Here is a 21,666-nt window from a genome sequence, read left to right as displayed (position 1 = left end):
ATGCCAGCCCCCATTCACCCCCAGAGCTCCCAACCCTCGTTCTAAGCTTGTTCCTTGAGAGTTTGAGGCTATTGTGTGTTCTTGAAGGATTTGAGGCAAGAAGGGGAAGTAGATTAAGAGGAAGGAAAGCCATTCAAGCATCATTGTGTTCTTTCAGCAGTTTCATTGAGGTATACCCCATTTTCCCCCTGTTTCTATGCTTAAGGTTTCATTTAAGACATTCTTGAGCCATTCCCCAAGCTAGTATATGCATAATGTTTCGTAATAAGTTGATTGGCCTCTAGATCTAGGCAAGATTGAGCTCCAAGAGCTCAGATCTGTTAGCTTTATGGACCCATGTGGCTTGTTCACCCTAGATCTACCCTTTTGAGGCATTTTGAACCCTAAAATCCATATTGGTGAATATCTACACGTAAAGTTGGAAACTTTACGTGTGATTCAACTTTACGTGTGATTCGTGTCCTAGAAGCCCAGATCTGTGAATAGCATAGACTGGAATCGAGCAAATTGGTGTAATTAATGGGTTCATGGCAACGACTCGGCGAGTCCTTCATGTGACTCGGCGAGTCTGCTATCGAGTCACCGAATTTGTCCCCTTTTTCGTAGTGTCGAGTGAGCAGTGAGTCACGGGGTGTCACTCAGTGAGTCGGAAGCTGAACTCATCTATGGAGGTACTCGGCGAGTCAATGCCCTGACTCGGCGATTTCAAGGCAATCTCCTTGGATCAAGAACAGACTCGACGAGTTGTTCATACAATTCGGCGAGTCTTAGCATAAGTGTTCTTCGGATGAAGATGAACTCGACGAGTTGTTCATACAACTCGGCGAGTAGGATGAAGGACTTGAATGTCAGTTTAGAAGTAGAACTCGTCGAGTCATAGCCTAACTCGACGAGTAGAAACAGGGACTCAGGACAATCATCTGGATAGGAACTCGACGAGTTGGAGAGCCAACTCGGCGAGTCGGGTCAACTGAAAGTTGACTCTGACTTTGACTTAGGGCTAGAACAGGGGTAAAATGGTCATTTTACCCAAAGGACAGTTAGCAGTGTTTGATTGAGTATGTTGTGGGAATTGCAGTCGGAGGATTTCCGGAGCAGCAGCAGCAGTCAGTCAGTTCTCGATCAGTTCAGCAACTACTTTGAGGTGAGTTACCTTCCAGCAGTGGTGGGTCTAAGGCCACAATGCCGGCCCACCAGTAGGAGACGTATGATAGATGATTGTCTTTGTGATATCATCTAGGTTTGCTACTACCTGATATGTTATATGTTAGCATGATACATTATATATGATAGTAGTAGAGTTCGGTTGTTAGGACCGAAGGGTAGTCAGACACCCCAAAAATGTCTGACAGTATGTGATGATATGTTTGTATATTGGCCTGTTATGTTATGCGATAGAGGTAGTAGGAGGGGACCAGTCCCCGATGATCGGTTGTTAGGACCGATGGGTAGTCAACACCCCAGAATGGCTTGACATGGGTAGTCAGCACCCCAGAATGGCTTGACACGGGTAGGACGGCACCCCAGAATGACCGTATGGGTAGGTCGGCACCCCAGAATGGCCGTACCGGGTAGTCAGGCACCCTAGAATAGCCTGGCAGTATGTATGTGTTTTTATGGTATGTGGTACGATGGGGGAACTCACTAAGCTTTGTGCTTACGTTTTACAGTTTTGGTTTCAGGTACCTCTTCTTCGAAGGGGAACGAGCTGGCGCGGTAGCGGCACATCATGCACACACTCTGGTTTCCGCATTTACGAGATTCACTGGGATTTGTACTCTGATATTTTGATGGGTTGTATGGTTTGGATTTTTAAACATGGTTTACGTTGTGTTATGGCGTGATCAAACAATGTTTTTAATTATTAATGTTTTCTAAAGTAATGTTTTAAAACGAAATTGAGGACGTGAAAATTGGGTCGTTACACGGGGCCATAACCCTGTGTCTTACAAACAAGTGTCAGGATCCACCTCCTGGTCTTGCATGCAAGCATCACAAAGACAACTAATATACAATCTACAAATACTTAACTAATTAACTACCAGAGTTCAAACTCTGGTCCTGCATACAGATTGCTGATGCATTGGTGCATTCGACCCGTAGAACAACGAGGAGACTCAGCTCGACAGCTAATCCCACGAAAATATCTGACTGCAGATCTGCTAGAATCCTTGCACTATCAAAAAAATAACACCCACTTAACAGTTAGGTTCCAAACATCTAATAATCCATAAATAGGGTAAAAGATCATTTTACCCTTCACCTAGTTTGATCCAATACTAAGGCCCAAACTCCCTATCAAAAGGCCCACAAACCAGAAATTATCTAAAGCCCACTTATGGCCTAATTTTCCAAATTGGGCCCAGCCCTTACATAGGCCTACCCTAAATCCCAATAACTTATTCCTAACCCAAAACACACATTCACAACTAATCCAACAAACCCCAAGCAATTCAAGCCCAAACGATAGTCTAAAACCAAAATGACACCACAAGGCCCAATAAAGCCTAAATATCCTAATTAGGCCCAAATCCATCATGGACCTACCTCGAGAAGGCTCAGAATCTAGATTGGCCCAAAAGATCCAATGGTCCATCCTAGTTCGCTTCTGCTAAGGCTAAAAGTAGTTTATCAAAAATTCACTTTTTACGATACGCGACGTTGTGCCGGTTTAGTCGCAAAACTTCGACGGGTAATAACTTCTACGCTATAAATTGGATTTCAGCGTTCTTTATATCACCGAAATCCTTGCCGCGACTACTTCAACTTTCTTCAAAGATATTGGGTCTAATTATTATTTTATTTTAGACGCGTATTTTATTATTATTTTATTATATCATTATAAGTACGTATATTACACATAAATCACATAAGTCGAATACCACTCAAATAACTCTTTTCATTACTTCAAAATAGGTTATAATTGCTTACCCTAACTATCACATCATCATACGAATGCTTAGCTAGAAATGCGGACGTTATAACAGGTGTGTTAAGCAATAGGGGTGCAAGAAACCAACTATGATACCATATTAGAAATATGTGGAGTGTAAAATCTTCTCTCGAAAAGAGCCCCTACAGAGAGAGAGATATGAGAGAGGGAGAGATGGCTGGAATATATAGACACTTATAAGATTGTGTCGTACCGATATAATATACAGTAACAACAAAGTCGCATTGGGTAATGTCTGCGATCTGCATGTAACTTTGAGTCTTGCAATCATGATGGAAAGTCCGAAGCCCGATCCAAAAAGGGTAAAGTCATCAAACACTTGAAAAACCTTGATAGGAATACGTAGAAATTTACATTAATGTTTACAATGAGCATTTTTGGAATGTATCATTTAGTTTACTTGTGTATATATAGTACTTGTAAGACGAACTATAAATAGCAAGAGAGTTGTAAATAACTCACATTCCTCTCATTTGTAGCAACTTACAAGTACTTCACAAACATCTTCTTACCATTTGGCGTACTTCACCCTTGTGCTTTAAGATGATGTTTGACTAAACTTATTTAAAAGTTTTTTTTTTGGTTTATTACGGAGTGTTCCACATCGGTATAAACTAAAAGTAGTGTTTAGATAACAAGTTTATTAAAAATAGCTTGCAGTGTCAGTTACCTTTAATAAATCACTTTTGATAAATTGGTTAACTTATAACTATCAAAAGCTCCTTATTTCACTTCATTTAAGAATTTACCAATATACCTTAAGCTAATAAAAAACTTACGTTGCGACACAATACAAAACACCGATGCCTCCATTATAATCATGTTCGTTGGCTCCTCGAGCAATTTCGAAAACTAACAAATTGTTGGCATATAGGGTTACACGTACTTCACAAATATATTCTTACCCTTTGACGTACTTCATTATTGTGTTCTAAGATGATGTTTGACTGAGCTTATTTAAAAGTTTTTTTTTGGTTTACTACAGGGTGTTCCACATCGGTATAAACTAAAAGTAGTGTTTGGATAATTTTATTTATTTATTTTAAAATAGCTTGTAGTGTCAAACACCTTTAATAAATCCCTTTTGATAAATTAGTTAACCTATAATTATCAAAATCTACTTATTTCACTTTATTTAAGAATTTACCGATATAACCTTAACCTAATAAAAAACTTACGTTGCAACACAACACAAAACACCGACGCCTCCATTGTAATCATGTTCGTCGGCTCCTCAAGCAAATTGAAAACTAACAAATTGTTGGCATATAGGGGGGGTCAATGGTAGCCCATTGCCATCTAATATAGTAGAAATAGAAATAAACTTTAATTAAGCTATCGATATTTTCGGGTTGGCTGCCCCCATTGCCATTTGATCAGGTGATTCCGACAAACAACTCGAAAAGTATTTAATTTCTCCATTGATTGATCAACTGAAGCGATGTCGTTCTCCTTCTTCAAGGCCTTAAGGCCTAAAACCCCACAAGAACTCGCCAAAGCAATCAAAGACAGCCTCATGGCTCTCGACACCAAAACTGTTGTTGAGGTTAAAGCACTCGAAAAGGTTTGTAATAATTCTCAAAAAATTTCGATTTCGAGATACTTTGAGGCTGAATCAGTGGTCAATTTTTGAAGTTTCGTTGGTAATATGGTCTTTTCATAAATGCAATTAGAAAAACAATCCGCGATCTTGGCTGAAATTAGAAAAAGTTTAGGTATTTTTCCCCAAGTCACTTACTTTCCGTTGTTACTAGTTTTAAAATTACAATTAGGAAAAAGGGTCATGTGAAGTTTTGGAGGAATCTCTTTTAAGAAAAAAAAAAAAGCTTCCAAGATGCATTCACATGTATTTATACACACACATACACTATCCTTCTTCTGGAAAAGACCTACATTATGTTCTTAAAACTCTTGATTATCAATCAATTTATCCTTCAACAAGCAAATGTCACACATTGTTAATGGAAATGATTAGATTCGAGTAGCTTATAATCGATAATATAACTTGCTTCAAGACTAAACGACAAGCACATTTTTTTCTTGAATACAGGCATTAGAAGAAGTTGAGAAGAATTTTGGTGCAATGAAACTTGTGCTTTTAGGAGATGGGGAGGTTGAACCAAATGTGGATCAAGTGTCACAATTAGCTGTAGAAATTTGTAAAGAGGATGTAATTGCTCTTTTCTTTCACAAGTTATCTATACTTGGGTGGGAGGTGAGTGGTTATAACTTATATTATTATATATTAGATACTGTTGTCTCATCTTTATTTGCTATTAATTATAATTATATTAGTTAACATATAATTACATTGTGAAATTGACATAGGCAAGAAAAGATTTAGTCCAGTGTTGGTCTATACTATTGAAGCAAAAGGTTGGATCAACTCATTGTTGTGTGCAATTCTTGGAGAATCATTCAGATTTGTTGGATTTTCTTGTTGCAGGGTATGAAAAATTGATATTTAACTTGATTATTTTTGATTTATGGTCCTTAACTTATGAATATTAATCAGTTATGATAACAAGGAGATTGCTTTAAATTGTGGAAACATGTTGAGGGAATGCATCAAGTTCCCGAGTCTTGCAAAGTATGACATTTCTATTGCTCATCTCTTTACACATGGTTTATTATTTTGTTGCTTATCTCTTTATAAATTTTTTAATGATATTCTTTCAGGTATATATTAGAGTCTCCAAGCTTTGAACTATTCTTTAAGTATGTGGAGCTTGCTAACTTTGATGTTGCTTCTGATGCATTTTCGACTTTCAAGGTCAGATCTTTAAGTCATAATGTTGAAAAGGCAAGTATTACGTTACATTATGGTGTCTCTAACACATTATCATGCAAATGTTAAGCAGGATCTTCTTACAAAACATCCAATTGCAGTATCTGAATTCTTAACTTCTCATTATAATGAGGTATTCTTCTCACTTTTAGAATCACAAATAAAGTTATCAGATTCTTTTTAGAAGTAATGGTTTGAAATTATACTTCTTGAGATCATTATATGATTAACACCAGCTTTGAGCTTTCCAATACAAAAGAGATAAAAAAGGAAAACCGTTTTGTTTAAAGATTCTGATGAACTCATTCAATTAAAGTAAGTAATTAGTTATATTCTTTCGTATCATTTCAGTTCTTTGAGCGGTATGAAACACTCTTAACCTCTAATAACTATGTTACAAGAAGACAATCTTTAAAGGTAAGTTCTTCAACAATTTGTTAAAATTTTGTTTTTGTTTGGTTAAATAAACGGATATATATATATTTATTTATTTTTTTGTGGATAATAGCTTTTGTCAGAGTTCCTTTTAGAGCCTCCAAGCTCCCATATAATGAAAAAATATATTGCAGAAGTTCAACACTTCAAAGTCATGATGACATTGTTAAAGGTAACATGGTTTACAAGTTGACATATTTCAAAAAGACAAAAAAAATAATATTCTTTAATATGATTATGTTTATTATCATTGATAAGTTATGGTCTCTAACAGGATACAAGCAAAAACATCCAGATCTCTGCATTCCACATTTTTAAGGTACACAAAATTCTTCATGTTTATTGCTTAAATTCCACTTAGAAAAAGTGTGTGTGTTTTTTTTTTTTAAAAAGAGTTGATAATATTTTGTCGGCTTATAATGTTTTTTCTTGCAGATCTTTGTGGCTAACCCTAACAAACCTCGAGAAATAAAAGTCATATTAGCAAAGAACCATGAAAAATTGCTGGAATTGCTTAACAATTTATCTGCTGGAAAAGGTTAATGGGTTAAGCACTTAATCATGACATATATACCCTTGTCTTTTTCTTTTTTCCTCACGTTAAAGTTGGTTAAAATTAATGAATACCGTAAGATTTCTGTTTTTCGAACATAAGGGTAAAATGGTCATTTAGTCAGTCTAGAACAAATTCTTAGTTTTTTGTGGGTGTGATTTTAGGTGGTGATGATGATCAATTTGAAGAGGAAAAGGAACTTATCATCAAAGAAATAGAAAGAGTATCTCAACTCCCAGATCTTGATTCTTAGGTAATAAATAATTTCCCTTTTTATATATCCCTTTTGTTTCCATAAAGAAAAGATTATTATGTTTTACAATTATTTTCCACATTTCTGCAACTTGTGTTTTTAGATACAGAAGACTATCTTTGGTTGAAATAAACAGCTGCTGCTTCTGCCTTTCGGTTTCTAACCTGATTCTAAATGTGTTATGTGTTACTAAAATATTATTATTTTCATTTTACCTTTGCACGAGTTAAGTTTTTTTGCAACAGGATGCTGCTTTATAATTTTTATGTAAGCTCAAATATATGTAACTATTGTGGTGCTTTCATCCTTTTCGGTTTATATGTGTAAAAGTCATTTGGTTATTTTTGTGATAAAGTAGATCAAAAAGTAACTATAATTTTATATATGTATAGTTACATAGTTAAACAGAATTATCCCCTAGATGGTTATCCTATTGGGGAAGATGTGAAAATCATAAATACTTGAGATTGATGGTTTTTAAAAGGAAAAGAAAGATTAAAGAATAATAACGAAAGCAAAAACATTCTTGATATGAACCAAAATTGTGTACATGACAATGTGTAATAAATTTTCGTGAGGTTGAGAGTTTAAATCCTGTTTTCAACGAAACGTATAGATTTAAGAGTTGATTATGTCATAATGGTGTGAGCTAGCTCTTCAAAAAAATACAGAAAATCTTTTTAGCCATTCAAAAAATAAAGAAACAATTGAGTATGAAAACAATTTTTAACCATGAGTATGAAATGAAAAATATAAATAATCTTTAACCATGAGTATGAAAGTAAAGCTTTGAGGTGATAATTTCAATCCATATATATAAAAAGAGTCATATTTTTTTATAGTAATGTAAACGAGTCAAAATTTCAAAATGGTGAGAAGGCGTCTAAAACTATAATTTTGCAATTTTATTTCAAGACATGTTTTTTTGAAGGTTCATTGCGTGATGTTTTTTCTTTTTTGGTTTTTTTTTGATCGGATATGAAACTATTGGATTTCTGTTAACTTCTTGTTATTAGTTGTTGATATAACAATTCTAAAAAATTAAAATATTTTATATAAAACTAAAATTATAAGATTTCTTTTCTCTTTGTGTATGTATTTAAGTTGTTCAATATAACCGAATAATAATAGAAAATCTGTCTATATATATAACACCTTAAAAAACCCCATTTAGAACCTTGTTATTTATGACTTATGGCGTTATCAATCACTTTAATATTGCTTGATATGTCTAATTTTATTTTTCATATGGCAAAAAAATAACAATAAAAGTCTATTAGTAACTCATATATAACAAATACAAACATTAGGGGCATAAAGTGAAAATGAAGTGATAGTTAATGGACCATTAATATCATTCTAATTTTGTTTCTAACAGGAGTTTTGGCAATAAAACCCTCCTGCTTCCTTCCTTCCTTCCACCACTTCAAGTTCAGACAGGTGGTTCTGTAATCTCTCTCTCTCATACAGTCTGCACCTACGCACAGTGATATACTCGATACAATAGGAATACTAACTCTCTCTTTCTCTACAGATTATCGATCATTTGAAGCAAACACTCCAAATTTCTCCCACATTGTAATCAGGGGTTTGATTTTTGATTTGAAAACAGGTAACTTGACACATCCGTCTTTTTTTCTTTTCATCGTTCCCGCTTTTTGTAGTGTAGATGGAATAAATCTCTGTTTTTACTTGGTTTTATCAGCAGCGAAACATGCAAATTGTTTTGATTTTTCTATCTTGGTCGTATTATTATATTTAGGGTTTAGTCGCAGTGTTCACAGATTCTCCAATGTAAAGAGCAAAATCCCTGTAATTTCGAATGAGCTAAAATAAAAATAGCATGTTCGATGTCTCTGATAAGGTTATGCCATTATTTATCAACTATTTTGCTCTGTGTAATCTAGTGTTTTTCAAAGTGGTGTAGGACATTGTTGCATTATACTATAACATTCTTGATGCTTGTAATAGTCTTATTAGACTTTGTGGATGAAAGGGAAAACTAATTGTTTTTATGTAGGTGAACTTCTAAGAAGATGGCGTATGCAGCATTGATGCCAACAAAGCTAGGGTTAGAAGGTTCACATGATCAGATTCACAGGCTTCGAACCACTACCTCTTGCATGAATGTGGAAAATCTGAGTAAAGGTCATCTTCTGCTTTCATTTATCTAACATCTCAGATTATACAGTAATTCACCACTTTTCTTTCTTTATCATATCAGCATATGCTCATTTAATTTGAATACATTCTATAGCTATTCTTTCTTATACTTCCAATATAACAATTAACAAGTTTCTTATCATTGTGTGTGTGCATATATCATTAGTTAACCATTGAATTCTTTTGTTTTCTTAATTTCATATGTTCAATTACATTCATCAGTATTTGTTCGTGGAGCCCACACCGACAAGCTGAAAGTCAAAGGACCAGTCAAAATGCCACCCAAAGTTCTACACATCAAATCTGCATTGTCTTGTGTTGAAGGTACACTCATTCTGTGCTTATTTTTGGCAAATACAAAATTAAATTACATATTAGGAAAAAAAAGTTACACTGATTATCATTTTTTTTTATTAGAGAAGACAGGGTTGAAGGACTTTTTGCACATCAACGATTTTGACAAGGAAACAATATTAACAATCTTGGATAGAGCCAAAGAAGTGAAAGCATTGCTAAAATCAGGCGAAAGGACATATCTACCCTTCAAGGGGAAAACGATGGCAATGATCTTTGCAAAGCCCTCGATGAGAACCCGTGTCTCCTTTGAAACAGGCTTCTTTCTACTTGGTGGACATGCAATATATTTAGGCCCAAAAGACATTGAAATGGGAAAACGTGAAGAAACCCGTGATGTGGCCCGTGTTTTATCCCGCTACAATGACATCATCATGGCCCGACTCTTTGCTCATCAGGATCTTTTGGACTTGGCAAATTACGCAAGTGTCCCTGTGATCAATGGGCTGACAGATTATAATCATCCGTGTCAAATCATGGCTGATGCTCTTACAATGATTGAACATATTGGTCAGATTGAGGGGACTAAGGTTGTGTATGTTGGAGATGGGAATAATATTGTGCATTCTTGGCTTTTGTTGGCTGCTGTTGTGCCTTTTCATTTTGTGTGTGCGTGTCCAAAAGGCTTTGAGCCCGATAAAGAGACTGTTGAAAAAGCCCAACGGGCTGGAGTTGGGAAAATTGAGATCACAAATGACCCGAAAGAAGCTGTTAAAGGGGCTGATGTTGTGTATTCAGATGTTTGGGCCAGTATGGGCCAAAAGGAAGAAGCTGCATATCGTCGACAGGTTTTTCAAGGATTTCAGGTAAGTTTTCTTTTTTCTTTTTTTGTTATGTCAAAGTAGGTTAATGGTTTTTTTTTTCCCTAAAAATTTGTTCTTATACAAGAGGGTCAAATGGGTCTTTTTGTTATTGATAAACAAAATGTTGAATAGGTTGTTTTTATGTGAAAAGTGTTAAAAGTTTGTTCTTTTCAAGAGGGTCAACTTTTTTTTTTTTTTTTTTTTTTTGGGGTAGAAGTTGATAAAAAAATTGGTTAAGGGTTTCTTTTTTTTATGTAAAAATTGATTCTTTTCAAGAGAGTCAAATGGGTTAATTCTTTTATGAAAATTTTGATAAAAAAATGTTTAATTGGGTTCTTTATAATGTAAAAGCTGATAAATGTTTGTTCTTTTCAAGGAGGGTCAAATGGTTTATTATTAATGTGAAAAAAAAGTTAAATGGGTTCTTTTTAATGTAAAAGTTGAATAAAGTTTGTTCTTTTCAAGAGGGTCAAACACTCAAATGGATTATTTTTTATGTAGAAACTGATAAAAAACCGTTTTTAATTTTTTTTTTTAATGTAAAAGTTGATTCTTTTCATGAGGGTCAAACGGGTTATCTTTTATGTAAAAATTGATAAAAAAAGGTTTAATTGGGTTCTTTCTTTATAATGTAAAAGTTGATAAATGTTTGTTCTTTTCAAGAGGGTCAAATGGTTTATTATTACTGTGAAAATAAATTAAAAAAAAAAGTTAAATAGGTTCCTATTTTTTATGTAAAAATTGGTTCTTTTCAAGAGGGTCAAATGGATTTTTTCTAATGTAACTATTGATAAAAAAAGGTTAAATAGTTTATTTTAATGTAAAATTTTATAAAATTTTGTGACAGGTGGACGAAGAACTGATGAAGATAGCTGGACCTCAGGCTTACTTCATGCATTGTTTACCAGCAGAAAGAGGTGTGGAGGTTACTAATGGAGTTATTGAAGCTCCAAACTCCATTGTCTTTCCCCAAGCTGAGAATCGAATGCATGCACAAAATGCAATTATGCTACATTCACTTGGCCTTTAAACATCAAATCATGTGCTTCTTATAGAGCTTTTCAATCTGTTTTATGTTTGTCCTGTTGATCACACTTGACTTTTGAGATGTTGGGTTAAAAAACTTAACTAATGATTCCCAAGAGCATGTTGTATGGAGAACAATTTTTGTGTGTTGCTTAGTTACATATCATTTTTCTCATTATGTCTTTGAACATATTACAAGAAAAAGATACCTTTTTACATATTACAAGAAAAAAAAAAAAAAATACACAAAAGTAACAGCAAAACAACACAATATACACCAAATTCCCTTTACTTGTCATTATTGTTTGTTAACAACTCGACAATTCGTTCTGACTTCTCCTTGATCATCCGTAAGGACTTCAATAGCCCCCATTTGTACCATTGACCGAGCAAATCGAGCAAAGAACACCGAAGGATTTTGCAAAACTTGTGTTATTTGAGCCGATTGTGGGTTTGTGAGTAATGCTGCATCGGACACGAATAGACCTTTATTTTGGTTTAAAGCTTGATAATAATCAGAATCAAAGGAGAGTGAGCTATTAGGATCCATTTCAAGAGTTGTGGTTGGAATTTGAGGGTTTGGACATATTTTCCTTAGTTCATTTGCATAGGTCACATTAAGAGAAGGATCAGCGTCTCCTACCCCTGTAAAATTGTAGAGCCTTCTAGCAACGAGTACGCAACGCGAGGTACCAATTGTATGTGCCCCTAGTTAGATACATAAAAAGTTTAGTCACACCAAAAAAAAAAAAAAAACTTAAGAAAAGACCTATATTCATCATAAGTACATGCATACATATAGTCTCAATATCCATAAGTCCTTTTTAAAATAAATTGGGTTGTTAGATGAATTAACTATTTTGTAGAGTGTATATAAGTATCGGCCAGTTAATGTGAGAATCAATTTTTTTTTTTAAACGGGGAATCATTTCTAACCACACATTTTAGAAACAAAAAAGGTTCAATTTTTTTTTTCAAATGAAATAATGTACGGAATTGATGTGCGTAATTTTTAAAACAAAAAAATTAAGCTCAATATTCTAATTAGAATATTGTCCATAATGAATACTATGTATAATATTCACAATTTTTGGAATGGGAGAACCATTTCTATTTTCTAGTCACATTTCGGAAACAAAAAAGTTCAATTTTTTAAAATAAAAAAATATAAAATTGGCATTCGTCATTTTAAACATATAAAACTTAAGAAAATCATGTTGGATATTCTAATTAGAATATTACTCATAATCAATACTATATATGTGTAATATTTTTGTAAGAATATTCTTAAAATTTGAAACTTATGCACATAGTAATATTCTTAAAGTCGAATGATTTTTGTTTTTAAATTTTATTTTTTTTGGATGTTAAATGTGATGAAAACTAGTTGCCTAATAAATTGTTATAATTTTTTTTATTAAAATTTTCCTCCCGAAATTCCAAAAAAAAAAAAAAAAAAAAACAGAGTTCTCACGTGAACAATTCCATACAAGTATATATATAAAGGTTGTATACCCGAAAGTGCTACAAGATCATGGATGTCAAGACCTTTGTTTCCAAATTGGGTTACAAGAGTTGTAAAATTGGCGCCTGCAGATGGTAAATTTACACCAACTTCCGATGCCAACGACACCGCTCCGTCTTTTCTTCCGGTGAAAACCGGCCACATTTCCTTTTGAAACTGTAATTTCAGATACCAATGAAAACTAATGATTCCATAATAGAATAAATAATATATATGTTTTGAAATATTATTATAACATACTAAGCAATTATCTTTATAAAGATTTGAGTATGAGTAATAGTCATCTATGGGGTGTTTGAGATTGCGTTTGAAAAGTGTTTGACAACAAAAGTGTTCGGTTTATTGGTTTTTTGAAAAGCTAATAAGTAAACAAAAGTGTTTGGCAAACTCAAAAACACTTTTCAAAATAGTTTTTCCACAAGCTTCAAAAATCATTTTTTAATATGTAAAACATGACTTTTTGAAACTGCTTATGATTTTTCAACCAAAATAACTTCAAAAAACACTTTTTAAACCAAACATTTTTTTAACTTATTGACTTATTAGTTTTTTCATTATAAAAGCTTATCCAATCACTCTTTGAAAAACTCTTTTTACCACTACTATAAGCAAATAAACACTTCTATCTAAAAACACTTTTAGAGTTCAAAAAACACTCTCAAACACCCCTATATCTTTGATCCAACCTCTAATTTGACACATAGTTCCATATGAAAATGATATAACTTACTTGGAAGGAAACCGCGTCTCTAGCTGCCAACGCAAGGATATCGGCACAAGAAACAATTCCGGGACAGTCGGATTCCAAAGCCGTCTTTATTTCATCAATCACATCGTAACCAGAAACAGATCTGTTGGGTCCTGCTGTTTTTTCTGTTGTACTATTTTGTACAGGATCCAACAGAATCGAACCGTCACATCCCTACAGTTTTTTTAATTAGTAATGTATAAAATAAAGTTAAACTATAATTTGTACGTATGTATATTGTAAAATTGTAATAATTCATTATATTATCTTTGCTTATTCCATTATCCTGTCCATTTCATTTTTTGGTCGTTGTCATGGGTTCAAAACTTTAAAACAATCTTTTGGGTGAAAACGTTTATAATTCGTCTATTGATGAATTATAATAATATGAAAAAGTGTTGCTATAGATAAAAATGAAGATGAATTAGCTAGTTACCCTAACAAAGCAATCATGATAATGAAGCCTTAGAAGCTTGGCAGCCATGGCAGGATTTGCAGCAACTTTGCTCCATACAATGTCTCTTACTGTAGTCTCAACTGAAACTGAAGAACATCGTTTCTCATAATACTTCATCTTCAACTCCCCACCCATGCACCCAACTATCAAAATGGAAACAAATAAGAATCCAAAAATGCTTCTCCTCATGTTTTCTTTTTTGGGTTCTTTCACTTTATGGCTATGAGACCTATCATACAGATCCTTTTATAGAGGTGTTCCATGTCAAAATGTGGTATTTGATCTAGCTGTTATTGATTAAAATATTTATGAGTTGAAGATTCTATTTTAACATGGGTATGTGTGCTTAATTTCTTTAGGTTCTTGGCATGATTAATTGTAAATTTGAGATTTGTAATAGGTAAAATTTTTGGGTTTGATACAAATTTATATTGATTTTCATTCTTTCGTAGACAAGATATCTGATTTTAAATTAAAAAACATGTATTGAGTTGCTGTAAAAAAACTGATAATTAAAAATAATCATAGGATTAATTACCTAAGTATTTTCTACATTAGTAGGATATTATCCGCATTATAATTCTAAAATTTTAACCTTAATATTGAAGGAATTTGAGTCCATGTATATCCCATATTATTAGGATTATTAGAGTTGCCTGTTACTTTATTTCTTTTATACATTTCCTAATCCAGTTTGGTTACCATGTTATAGTTTTCTTCTATTTCAATTTTGTATCGATACCTTCACTAGGTTTCTGTTTATTTAATTCAAGCCATAATAAAACCCAATTCAAGCCATAATAAAACCCAGAAACCTTTAGGGTGTCTTTTTTGGTTGTGAAATTTTTTCAAAGTTTTTCAATTTTCAAATAAAAATGAAAATTTGATAATGTCTTTGGACAATTTGGTTTTCAATTTTTTTTTTTTAAAAATAAAAAATTTCTGTTTTTCAAATTGGATGTAAATTAGAGAAGTATTTTTACAGTTTTTTAAAATTTTCAAAATTTCTAAAATGAAGAATAAGAACTTTATGCGTTTCAACAAAAATGTTTTCTAATATTTTCATTGAAAACAGAAAACGAAAACTTAATTTAAAATTTTGAAAACATTTTGTGAAAAAATAAAAACAATTTTAAACAACCACACTCACACTCACCCTTAGGTTTTGTTATTCTCTTTTTCCTATATCTATAAACCTTTAGGATGGATTTGGTTGTGAATATTTTTTTTTTCAGTTTTTCATGAAAATTTCAAATGAAAATGAATATTTTGAAAACATGCTTTGTTGATTCAATTTAAAGAAAACTAAAATTTTATGTTTTCCAAACTTAATGTAAATTAGCAAAATGATTTTTATATTTTTCTAAAGTTTTCTAAATTTGTAAAATGGAAAATGAAAACTACACTAGTTTCAACCAAACACATTTTTTAAAAAAAATTTATTTTCTATTTTCTGAAAACTGAAAATGAATATTAAAACTGAAAATGAATATGAAAACGAAAACTCAAATCTATTTTCTGAAAAATATTTTCTAAAAAAATAAAAACAATTTTCCACAACCAAACGCACCCTTAAATTTTGTTTTCTCTGTTTTCTATATCGTATTAGCGCAAGAAGTTTAAACCTTGCCAAACGCCGATGATAGAAGGAACACTGATTGGTGGCTTCGGCGCAAACACCAACCCTTCATCGGACCCAAACTCGTCATTCTACATACAAAATGATGACTACCCTCGACAAAGGCACGTCAACGGTTGTCTCAAGACAATTTCTACGTTGATTGGTCAAGGGAGATGAAAGAATTCCTCTTTGCCAAAAACCGAACAATCTTTATCGACGAAACCATTGAAACACTATTGGAAACCGCTTTAGAATTCAAGGCATGTTAACAAAGTGATGACATCATAAAAGGGTGGCTTACTACAACAATGGAAAAAAATATTTAAAACAACGTCAAATATGCCAATACCGTACGAGAAATCTGGAGTGAACTCGAAGATATATTTGTAAAAGAATGTGACCTGCAAGCGTATGAGTTAAAACGAGCCTTGAGAAATTTAAGGCAAGAATAATCATTCATTTATGCCTATTTCACGAAGCTAAGAAGCATCTGGTACGAAATTAATTTGGTGTCACCAACACCAACGTGCATGTAATGCCCTGTTTTGAATCGATTCTTAATTCGAGGCTGTAGCATGAAGATCGGTCATCATAAGGATTAGGGCCTTGAAAAGGTAAGAACTAGGCCCATTTGGGTGCGAGTGATGTATTTGAAGTGATCCGGGTGTTCGGTTCGTGTTTTGGAGCCTAGGGGTATTTTGGTAAAGTGTGAGTTGGGTTTTCGTAGAAATTTGATTTTTTCGGAAGGTCTTACAGATGGTATGAGTTGATAGAAGTGTAGGGCTTCTCGTTGCCTTTCCGTGGATATAAGGATCGTCGGAAACTGGCTTATAACGAAGAAGTTATGGCCTTCGGAAGTTTGGTGGTTTTAAGGTTTAGCAGGGTACACGGGGCGTACACAAAGGTTACGCGGGGCGTACTAGTGAAGAGAGCAGTACGCGGGGTGTACCTCGATATACATTGGGCGTACTGACCAGGATGGTCGTGGATGCTCTTCGGAGTATGCTGGGTGTACCATATGTATGTTGGGCGTTCTCCAATCAGACCCAAGCCTTATTTTAGGGTCTTGGATCCTATTTAAGCTCCTTATCTCATAACCTAACCCTAATATCTTCAACCTCCATCCCTTTAAACCCTAGAAATTGACCCTTAGCCCCCATTTGAGTGCTTTTAGAGCTTCAAATTGATTTATGTGTGTTTTGGTGCTTAAGGAGGAAGAAGGAACTTCTTGAAGGAGCTTCAAATTGATTTATGTGTGTTTTGGTGCTCTTCGGAGCTTTTGGGTACCTAGATCTAACTTCTAGAGGTATAAAGTCTCAACCTTGACAATTCTTTCTTGTAGATCTAGTTAGGTGGCACTTTATTATGATTTTGGTCCCTTTGTGGTGGTTCTTGTGAGTAGAAGTTACTCCAGAACCTTTGAGCTTCATATTTGGCCTTTGTTGGGGTTATGGAGTCATAAACTTTGGATCTTGATGAGTATAAACCTTCCATGCATGATTTGGCAGCCTTTTGGTGAAACTTGGACTTAGGGTTTTGATTTGGGTCCTATTAAGTCATGCTAAGTCATAAAGTCAGGAACTTTATGACTTAAGAAGTCCCTTTGAATCAGATCTAGAAGTTTGGACTAAGGTCTTCAGGTATTAAGAGATTTTTAAGACATTTGGAGTAATTTTGACCTTTGTAATTCATTTTTTGTGTTTGGGCTTCATTAAGCCATGCAAAGGCTTAAAGCATTCAACCTTATGGATCAAGTCACTTATATTTAGCTATTCTGAGGTTTTGGACGTCTTGGCTTAATGAACAAAGAGCTAGAATTAAGAGTTGGTCAAACAGGAGGAGTACGCTAGGCGTACAAGCCTATACGCACAACGTACAAGTTGAGTACACCCCGTGTACTCAACAGAGTGGGATTTCGGTTTTTGGGCTTCAGTTTGGGCCATATTTTTGGGCTCTGTTGTTTTGGGCCCTATTGGGCCATTAGGTTTTGGGTTGATATCTATTTGTGGAGTCTCACTATGGATTTGGGTCCAATTTGGAAATTAAGCCATGGATAATTTTTGGTATTTGGGCCTTGTGAACTATTAGGTTTAGGCCTAAGTCTTGGTCCAAAAGTAGGCGACAGGTAAATTTGTGATTTACCCTAGTAATGGATTTATGGTTATGGATTGGAACCCAATTGTTGATTGGGTGTTGTTTTGAATTTGTTAGTTCGAGGATCTGTCAGCCAGCAACCATGAATTTTCTGTTTGATTCAGCAGTGCAAGGTGAGTATTCTCACTATATCCATGGGTCGAAGGCACCAATGCCGGCCTATTACGTGTTATGTAGTATGCTAGTTGTCTCTGTGATACTTGCATGGAAGACCCCTGATATGTGCATAATTAGTTAACTATTTAGCATACATTTTTATTCATTTTTAACTAATTATGTGTATAATGTGGACAAAAGGTACTTAATAATGTTTAAATTTTGTTTTCTGTCCAAAAGACATGCTTGGGAGTGAAAAGGAACAAGGGGAAGCAATTAGAGACCAAAGAATGAAGAATGAGGGACAAAAGCCTTCTTACTCAGCGAGTTCTCGAGCCTACTCGACGAGTACATTAGAATATTCCAGAAGATAAGTCAAGACTCCTGGTATAAGACGGATAACTAGCATCTACTCGGCGAGTTGGGTCTTCTACTCCCCAAGTACACCCTGTTTTGTAATAATTATAAATACCAAACCATTATCCGATTGGGAAAGACTTTTTTGCAATTTTGAGAGCTAAACCTGTGAAAAAACCCTTGGAGGAGCTAAGGAACCCTAACCTTCAATCCTTTGAAGAATCAAGGCAATTAGGTTAATCATTCCACTTAGCTTTAGGAATTAAGTATGTTTAGCTTAGTTAAATCTGCTTTTGAGTTTGTTTTTATTATGACTATGAACTAAATTCGTTTTGTTTCTGTTGGGGAAGACTAATTTACTCCTATGGTTTAGAATATACTTTTTGATTGATTATTATTTGGTGATCTTATTAAATTAAGTTTGTTAAAGAACCTTATGCATTAATAACAACTATTTTCTGTTAATAGGAAGGTAATTAAGCTGCATGAACATCTCTTAATTATTAACCTCATATGTTATGTGAACACTTTATCATATGCTTAAGAGTAATGAATATGAAATTAAGATTAATTAGAGAATGGGTAAATTAATATGTGAGTTTGTTTGAGAAACCAACAAACAAGAAGTTAATCGAAACACCAACTTGATTAACCAATTACAAATCTTATTTAATCCAAACAATTGAACTAGGGAATTAACTAGTTTAAACAATTGGCCACTGCTTGAATTGATTAATTGTCTAAGTGTAAGGAGTAATGAACATGAACCTAACCACTATAGTTGGTAACCAATAATAATTAATTTATCATTTAAATAACCATAGGAGTGAATTAGTTGAACATAAATAGAAACCCTTTAATAAATTTGGTGAATTTGTCATTTGCTTTAATTGTTTAGTTAGTTAATTGTTTAAGTGCTATGTTTAAGTTTCTAGTCTTGTAAAACTAGAGAAAAAACCCTTTACTTTTATTACTTGTTTAGTTAAAATTAGTTATTAGATTAATTTCCGTTCCCTGAGTTCGACACCCTACTTATCCAACTATACCATTAAAAGACAGGTTCACTGCCTTTGTGTGCTTAATTTATTAACTAAAAGTAGGATTAAAACTAGCTCGTTTAACACACATCAACCCCGGGGGTAGCCCATGGCACTTGGATATTAGACCATGGGGGAGCCTATGACATTGCAGGTAAAGATCATGGAGGGAGCCTATGGCATTCCAGATAAAGACCATGGGGGGAGCCTATGGAAACTATATGTATGTTGCATGATAATCTATGGTTGTATGTTGTATGGTATTTTGGGGAACTCACTAAACTTTATGCATACGGTTTTTGGTTTATGTTTCAGGTACTCCGGTTTTCAAATGGGAGAGCTCGTGATGATTGCAGAGCATACACTACATGTTTCCGCATTCTATGAATTACTCTGATTTGATGATGATTTGCTAAATATTTGTTACCTTGGTTTTATGGAAGTAATACGTACTAACGATTTATTAATCTAAAAAAAAAAAAATTTATGCCATGATTTTTGCAACGTTACAATGCACTTGCAGTAAGTGCATTTGCAAGCTTGGAAAATAATGGTTGAGTCTAAAGAAAAAGAACACGTATATGAGTTTATGATGGGGTTAGATGATGTTTTTGGAATCATCAAAACACAAATTTTGAGCACCAAACCAATTTCGTCTCTAGGAACTAATTATCACTTAGTAGCTGAAGACGAGCATCAACGAATGATTTCCGCCATAATAAATCTTGTTTTTAAACTTGTCGCCTATCAAGTCGAAGTCAATCAATCGTCAACAACAACACTATAGAGGAAAAGAAGAGTAATCGATAAAATCGAGAAGGGATATAATGAAAACAATATGGGAAAACTAGACATTCTATAGACTGATGCTTTGAGAAATCGACTACGTAGATTGGTGGGAAACTGGCAGGCACAAAACAAATGGAGAGTAACAACAGGTTGGAAAAGCAAAACCAAGAGATGCAAACATCGAGTTATAGACTAGTCCTATACCAGGGATAACATTCGAGCGATATACCAAAATAATATAGCAACCAAGCGATACACAAAGACCAGAAGTAAACATGGTCGGTAAGATTATTTGGTGAAATTTGGGCTATCGATTCAGGTTCTATAGAACATGTAGCAGGTTAAAAACTTTCCCTCGTTAACTTGAAGGATTCAAAAGATGGGATACCGATTAGAATTCTAAAAAGAAATAATGCTCCCATTGAAAGAAATGGAAGTGAGGTTCTTCCTAACAAAATGGAAATTGACAATGTCCTTTATATACCAAATTTTAAGTGCAACTTATTGTCTGTTAGCAAAATAAACAAACCTTTTAATTGTTTTATGAAATTTTACTGGATAATTGTTTTATATAGGAATCAAAGTTGAGGAAGTTGATGGGCATGAAGAGATGTGAGAATGGTCTATACAACTATGAAGTAAAATATAGAAGATTTGAATCCATGGTTGTTAGGATCAATTCTAAGATATGGAGTAAAAGATTAGGACATGTGTTTAATGTGAAATTACAAAATATCCATCCTATAGGAAGCCTAAAATTTCTATCAAATTTTGGTTAAGGATTTTGGAGGGATTTCTATGTTTTAATTAATCATTTTAAATGAACTTTTTAAAACATTAAACTTTAAGGATTCCTATTATCCTCGGAAAAATCTTACAATTATTTTTGTGGGGTTTCCTTTCCCTCACATTCCTATTTCTATTATTTCCAGTTTTCTTCACTGGATTTGCTGACTCTTGTAGGCATTTGCAATATGTCCTGTCTTCCGTACTCCTTGCATTTGAAATCTTCACAGCTATAGAGATGGTTTAGTCCACACTTACTGCACAAGGAAAATCGTCCCAAGTATCCTTTTTGGGGGAACAACCATTGGAGGCTTCATTTCCTCCTTTCTATTGTACAAGGGTCGGCTTGGTCCTTCCTTATTGATTTTTTTTTCCATTGTCTTCCAAATTCCATGGCCTTAATCATGCCATCTAGGACTTTAGTTTCCATAAAGTGGAATGCTAACTGCTTAGTTTTCTCGAAGGTGTGAGGCTTGTATGCTTGTATCTGCTTATGATATGAGGTGCTAGTCCTTGGAGATATTCACCGATTTTCTTGCTCTCCGAGCCAATCAGTTCTCATCATATTGTGGCTAGGTCTTCAAAGCATATGGTGTAGAAGGCTAGACTGGACTTCCTAGTGCTTAACTGAGTGAATTTATGTTCTACTCGGTCCATATCGCCCGTAGAGCATAATTTTCTTATCATTTTCCTTTTCAACTTTTCCCAAGAGATTGCATAGGTTGCATCTACTCCGAAGGCTTTTACCTAGATACTCCACCCTACGAG

General features: G+C 34.0%; 3 protein-coding genes across 4 annotated transcripts; 2 read left to right on the top strand and 1 right to left on the bottom strand.

Annotated features, from left to right (window-relative positions):
• The first annotated feature begins 4,137 nt into the window (after positions 1-4,137).
• LOC145003290 (Mo25 family protein) lies at positions 4,138-7,323 on the top strand. Its single transcript, XM_078962423.1, has 12 exons — positions 4,138-4,517; positions 5,004-5,168; positions 5,282-5,400; positions 5,469-5,543; positions 5,633-5,726; positions 5,815-5,874; positions 6,093-6,158; positions 6,250-6,348; positions 6,451-6,495; positions 6,612-6,714; positions 6,894-6,982; positions 7,086-7,323. The coding sequence occupies exons 1-11, from the start codon at positions 4,395-4,397 to the stop codon at positions 6,980-6,982; spliced, it is 1,038 nt and encodes a 345-aa protein (XP_078818549.1). The 5' UTR covers positions 4,138-4,394; the 3' UTR covers positions 7,086-7,323.
• A 1,058-nt stretch (positions 7,324-8,381) lies between these two features.
• OTC (ornithine carbamoyltransferase) lies at positions 8,382-11,506 on the top strand. 2 transcript variants are annotated; one of them, XM_078960086.1, is made up of 6 exons: positions 8,382-8,422; positions 8,517-8,594; positions 9,003-9,130; positions 9,368-9,469; positions 9,563-10,305; positions 11,150-11,506. In XM_078960086.1, the coding sequence occupies exons 3-6, from the start codon at positions 9,019-9,021 to the stop codon at positions 11,330-11,332; spliced, it is 1,140 nt and encodes a 379-aa protein (XP_078816212.1). In that variant the 5' UTR covers positions 8,382-8,422; positions 8,517-8,594; positions 9,003-9,018; the 3' UTR covers positions 11,333-11,506. The 2 variants fall into 2 exon arrangements, with proteins under 2 accessions (XP_078816212.1, XP_078816211.1); XM_078960085.1 differs by having other exon boundaries at positions 8,406-8,430.
• LOC145000804 (peroxidase 24-like) lies at positions 11,491-14,265 on the bottom strand. Its single transcript, XM_078960088.1, has 4 exons — positions 14,038-14,265; positions 13,584-13,775; positions 12,844-13,009; positions 11,491-12,036 (listed from the first exon to the last, which is right to left on the bottom strand). Exons 1-4 carry the CDS (start codon positions 14,245-14,247, stop codon positions 11,627-11,629), a joined length of 978 nt encoding a protein of 325 aa, XP_078816214.1. The 5' UTR covers positions 14,248-14,265; the 3' UTR covers positions 11,491-11,626.
• Positions 14,266-21,666: the final 7,401 nt, after the last annotated feature.

Source organism: Lactuca saligna, chromosome 6, assembly GCF_052625555.1.
Source record: "Lactuca saligna cultivar CGN05327 chromosome 6, ASM5262555v1, whole genome shotgun sequence".
Taxonomy (NCBI): domain Eukaryota; kingdom Viridiplantae; phylum Streptophyta; class Magnoliopsida; order Asterales; family Asteraceae; genus Lactuca; species Lactuca saligna.
This window is presented reverse-complemented; position numbering and strand designations above follow the sequence as displayed.

What these genes read in the sequence shown, in the direction of transcription:
- OTC (XM_078960086.1), top strand. Translation starts at nt 9,019, where the DNA reads ATGGCGTATGCAGCATTGATGCCAACAAAGCTAGGGTTAGAAGGTTCA. An exon ending in TGTGGAAAATCTGAGTAAAG is followed by an intron (nt 9,131 to 9,367) that starts GTCATCTTCTGC and finishes TACATTCATCAG; the next exon opens with TATTTGTTCGTGGAGCCCAC. An exon ending in TGCATTGTCTTGTGTTGAAG is followed by an intron (nt 9,470 to 9,562) that starts GTACACTCATTC and finishes TTTTTTTATTAG; the next exon opens with AGAAGACAGGGTTGAAGGAC.
- LOC145003290 (XM_078962423.1), top strand. Translation starts at nt 4,395, where the DNA reads ATGTCGTTCTCCTTCTTCAAGGCCTTAAGGCCTAAAACCCCACAAGAA. An exon ending in TATCTATACTTGGGTGGGAG is followed by an intron (nt 5,169 to 5,281) that starts GTGAGTGGTTAT and finishes AAATTGACATAG; the next exon opens with GCAAGAAAAGATTTAGTCCA. An exon ending in AAGTTCCCGAGTCTTGCAAA is followed by an intron (nt 5,544 to 5,632) that starts GTATGACATTTC and finishes ATATTCTTTCAG; the next exon opens with GTATATATTAGAGTCTCCAA.
- LOC145000804 (XM_078960088.1), bottom strand. Translation starts at nt 14,247, where the DNA reads ATGAGGAGAAGCATTTTTGGATTCTTATTTGTTTCCATTTTGATAGTT. An exon ending in GAGACGCGGTTTCCTTCCAA is followed by an intron (nt 13,010 to 13,583) that starts GTAAGTTATATC and finishes CTGAAATTACAG; the next exon opens with TTTCAAAAGGAAATGTGGCC. An exon ending in TGATCTTGTAGCACTTTCGG is followed by an intron (nt 12,037 to 12,843) that starts GTATACAACCTT and finishes GTATCTAACTAG; the next exon opens with GGGCACATACAATTGGTACC.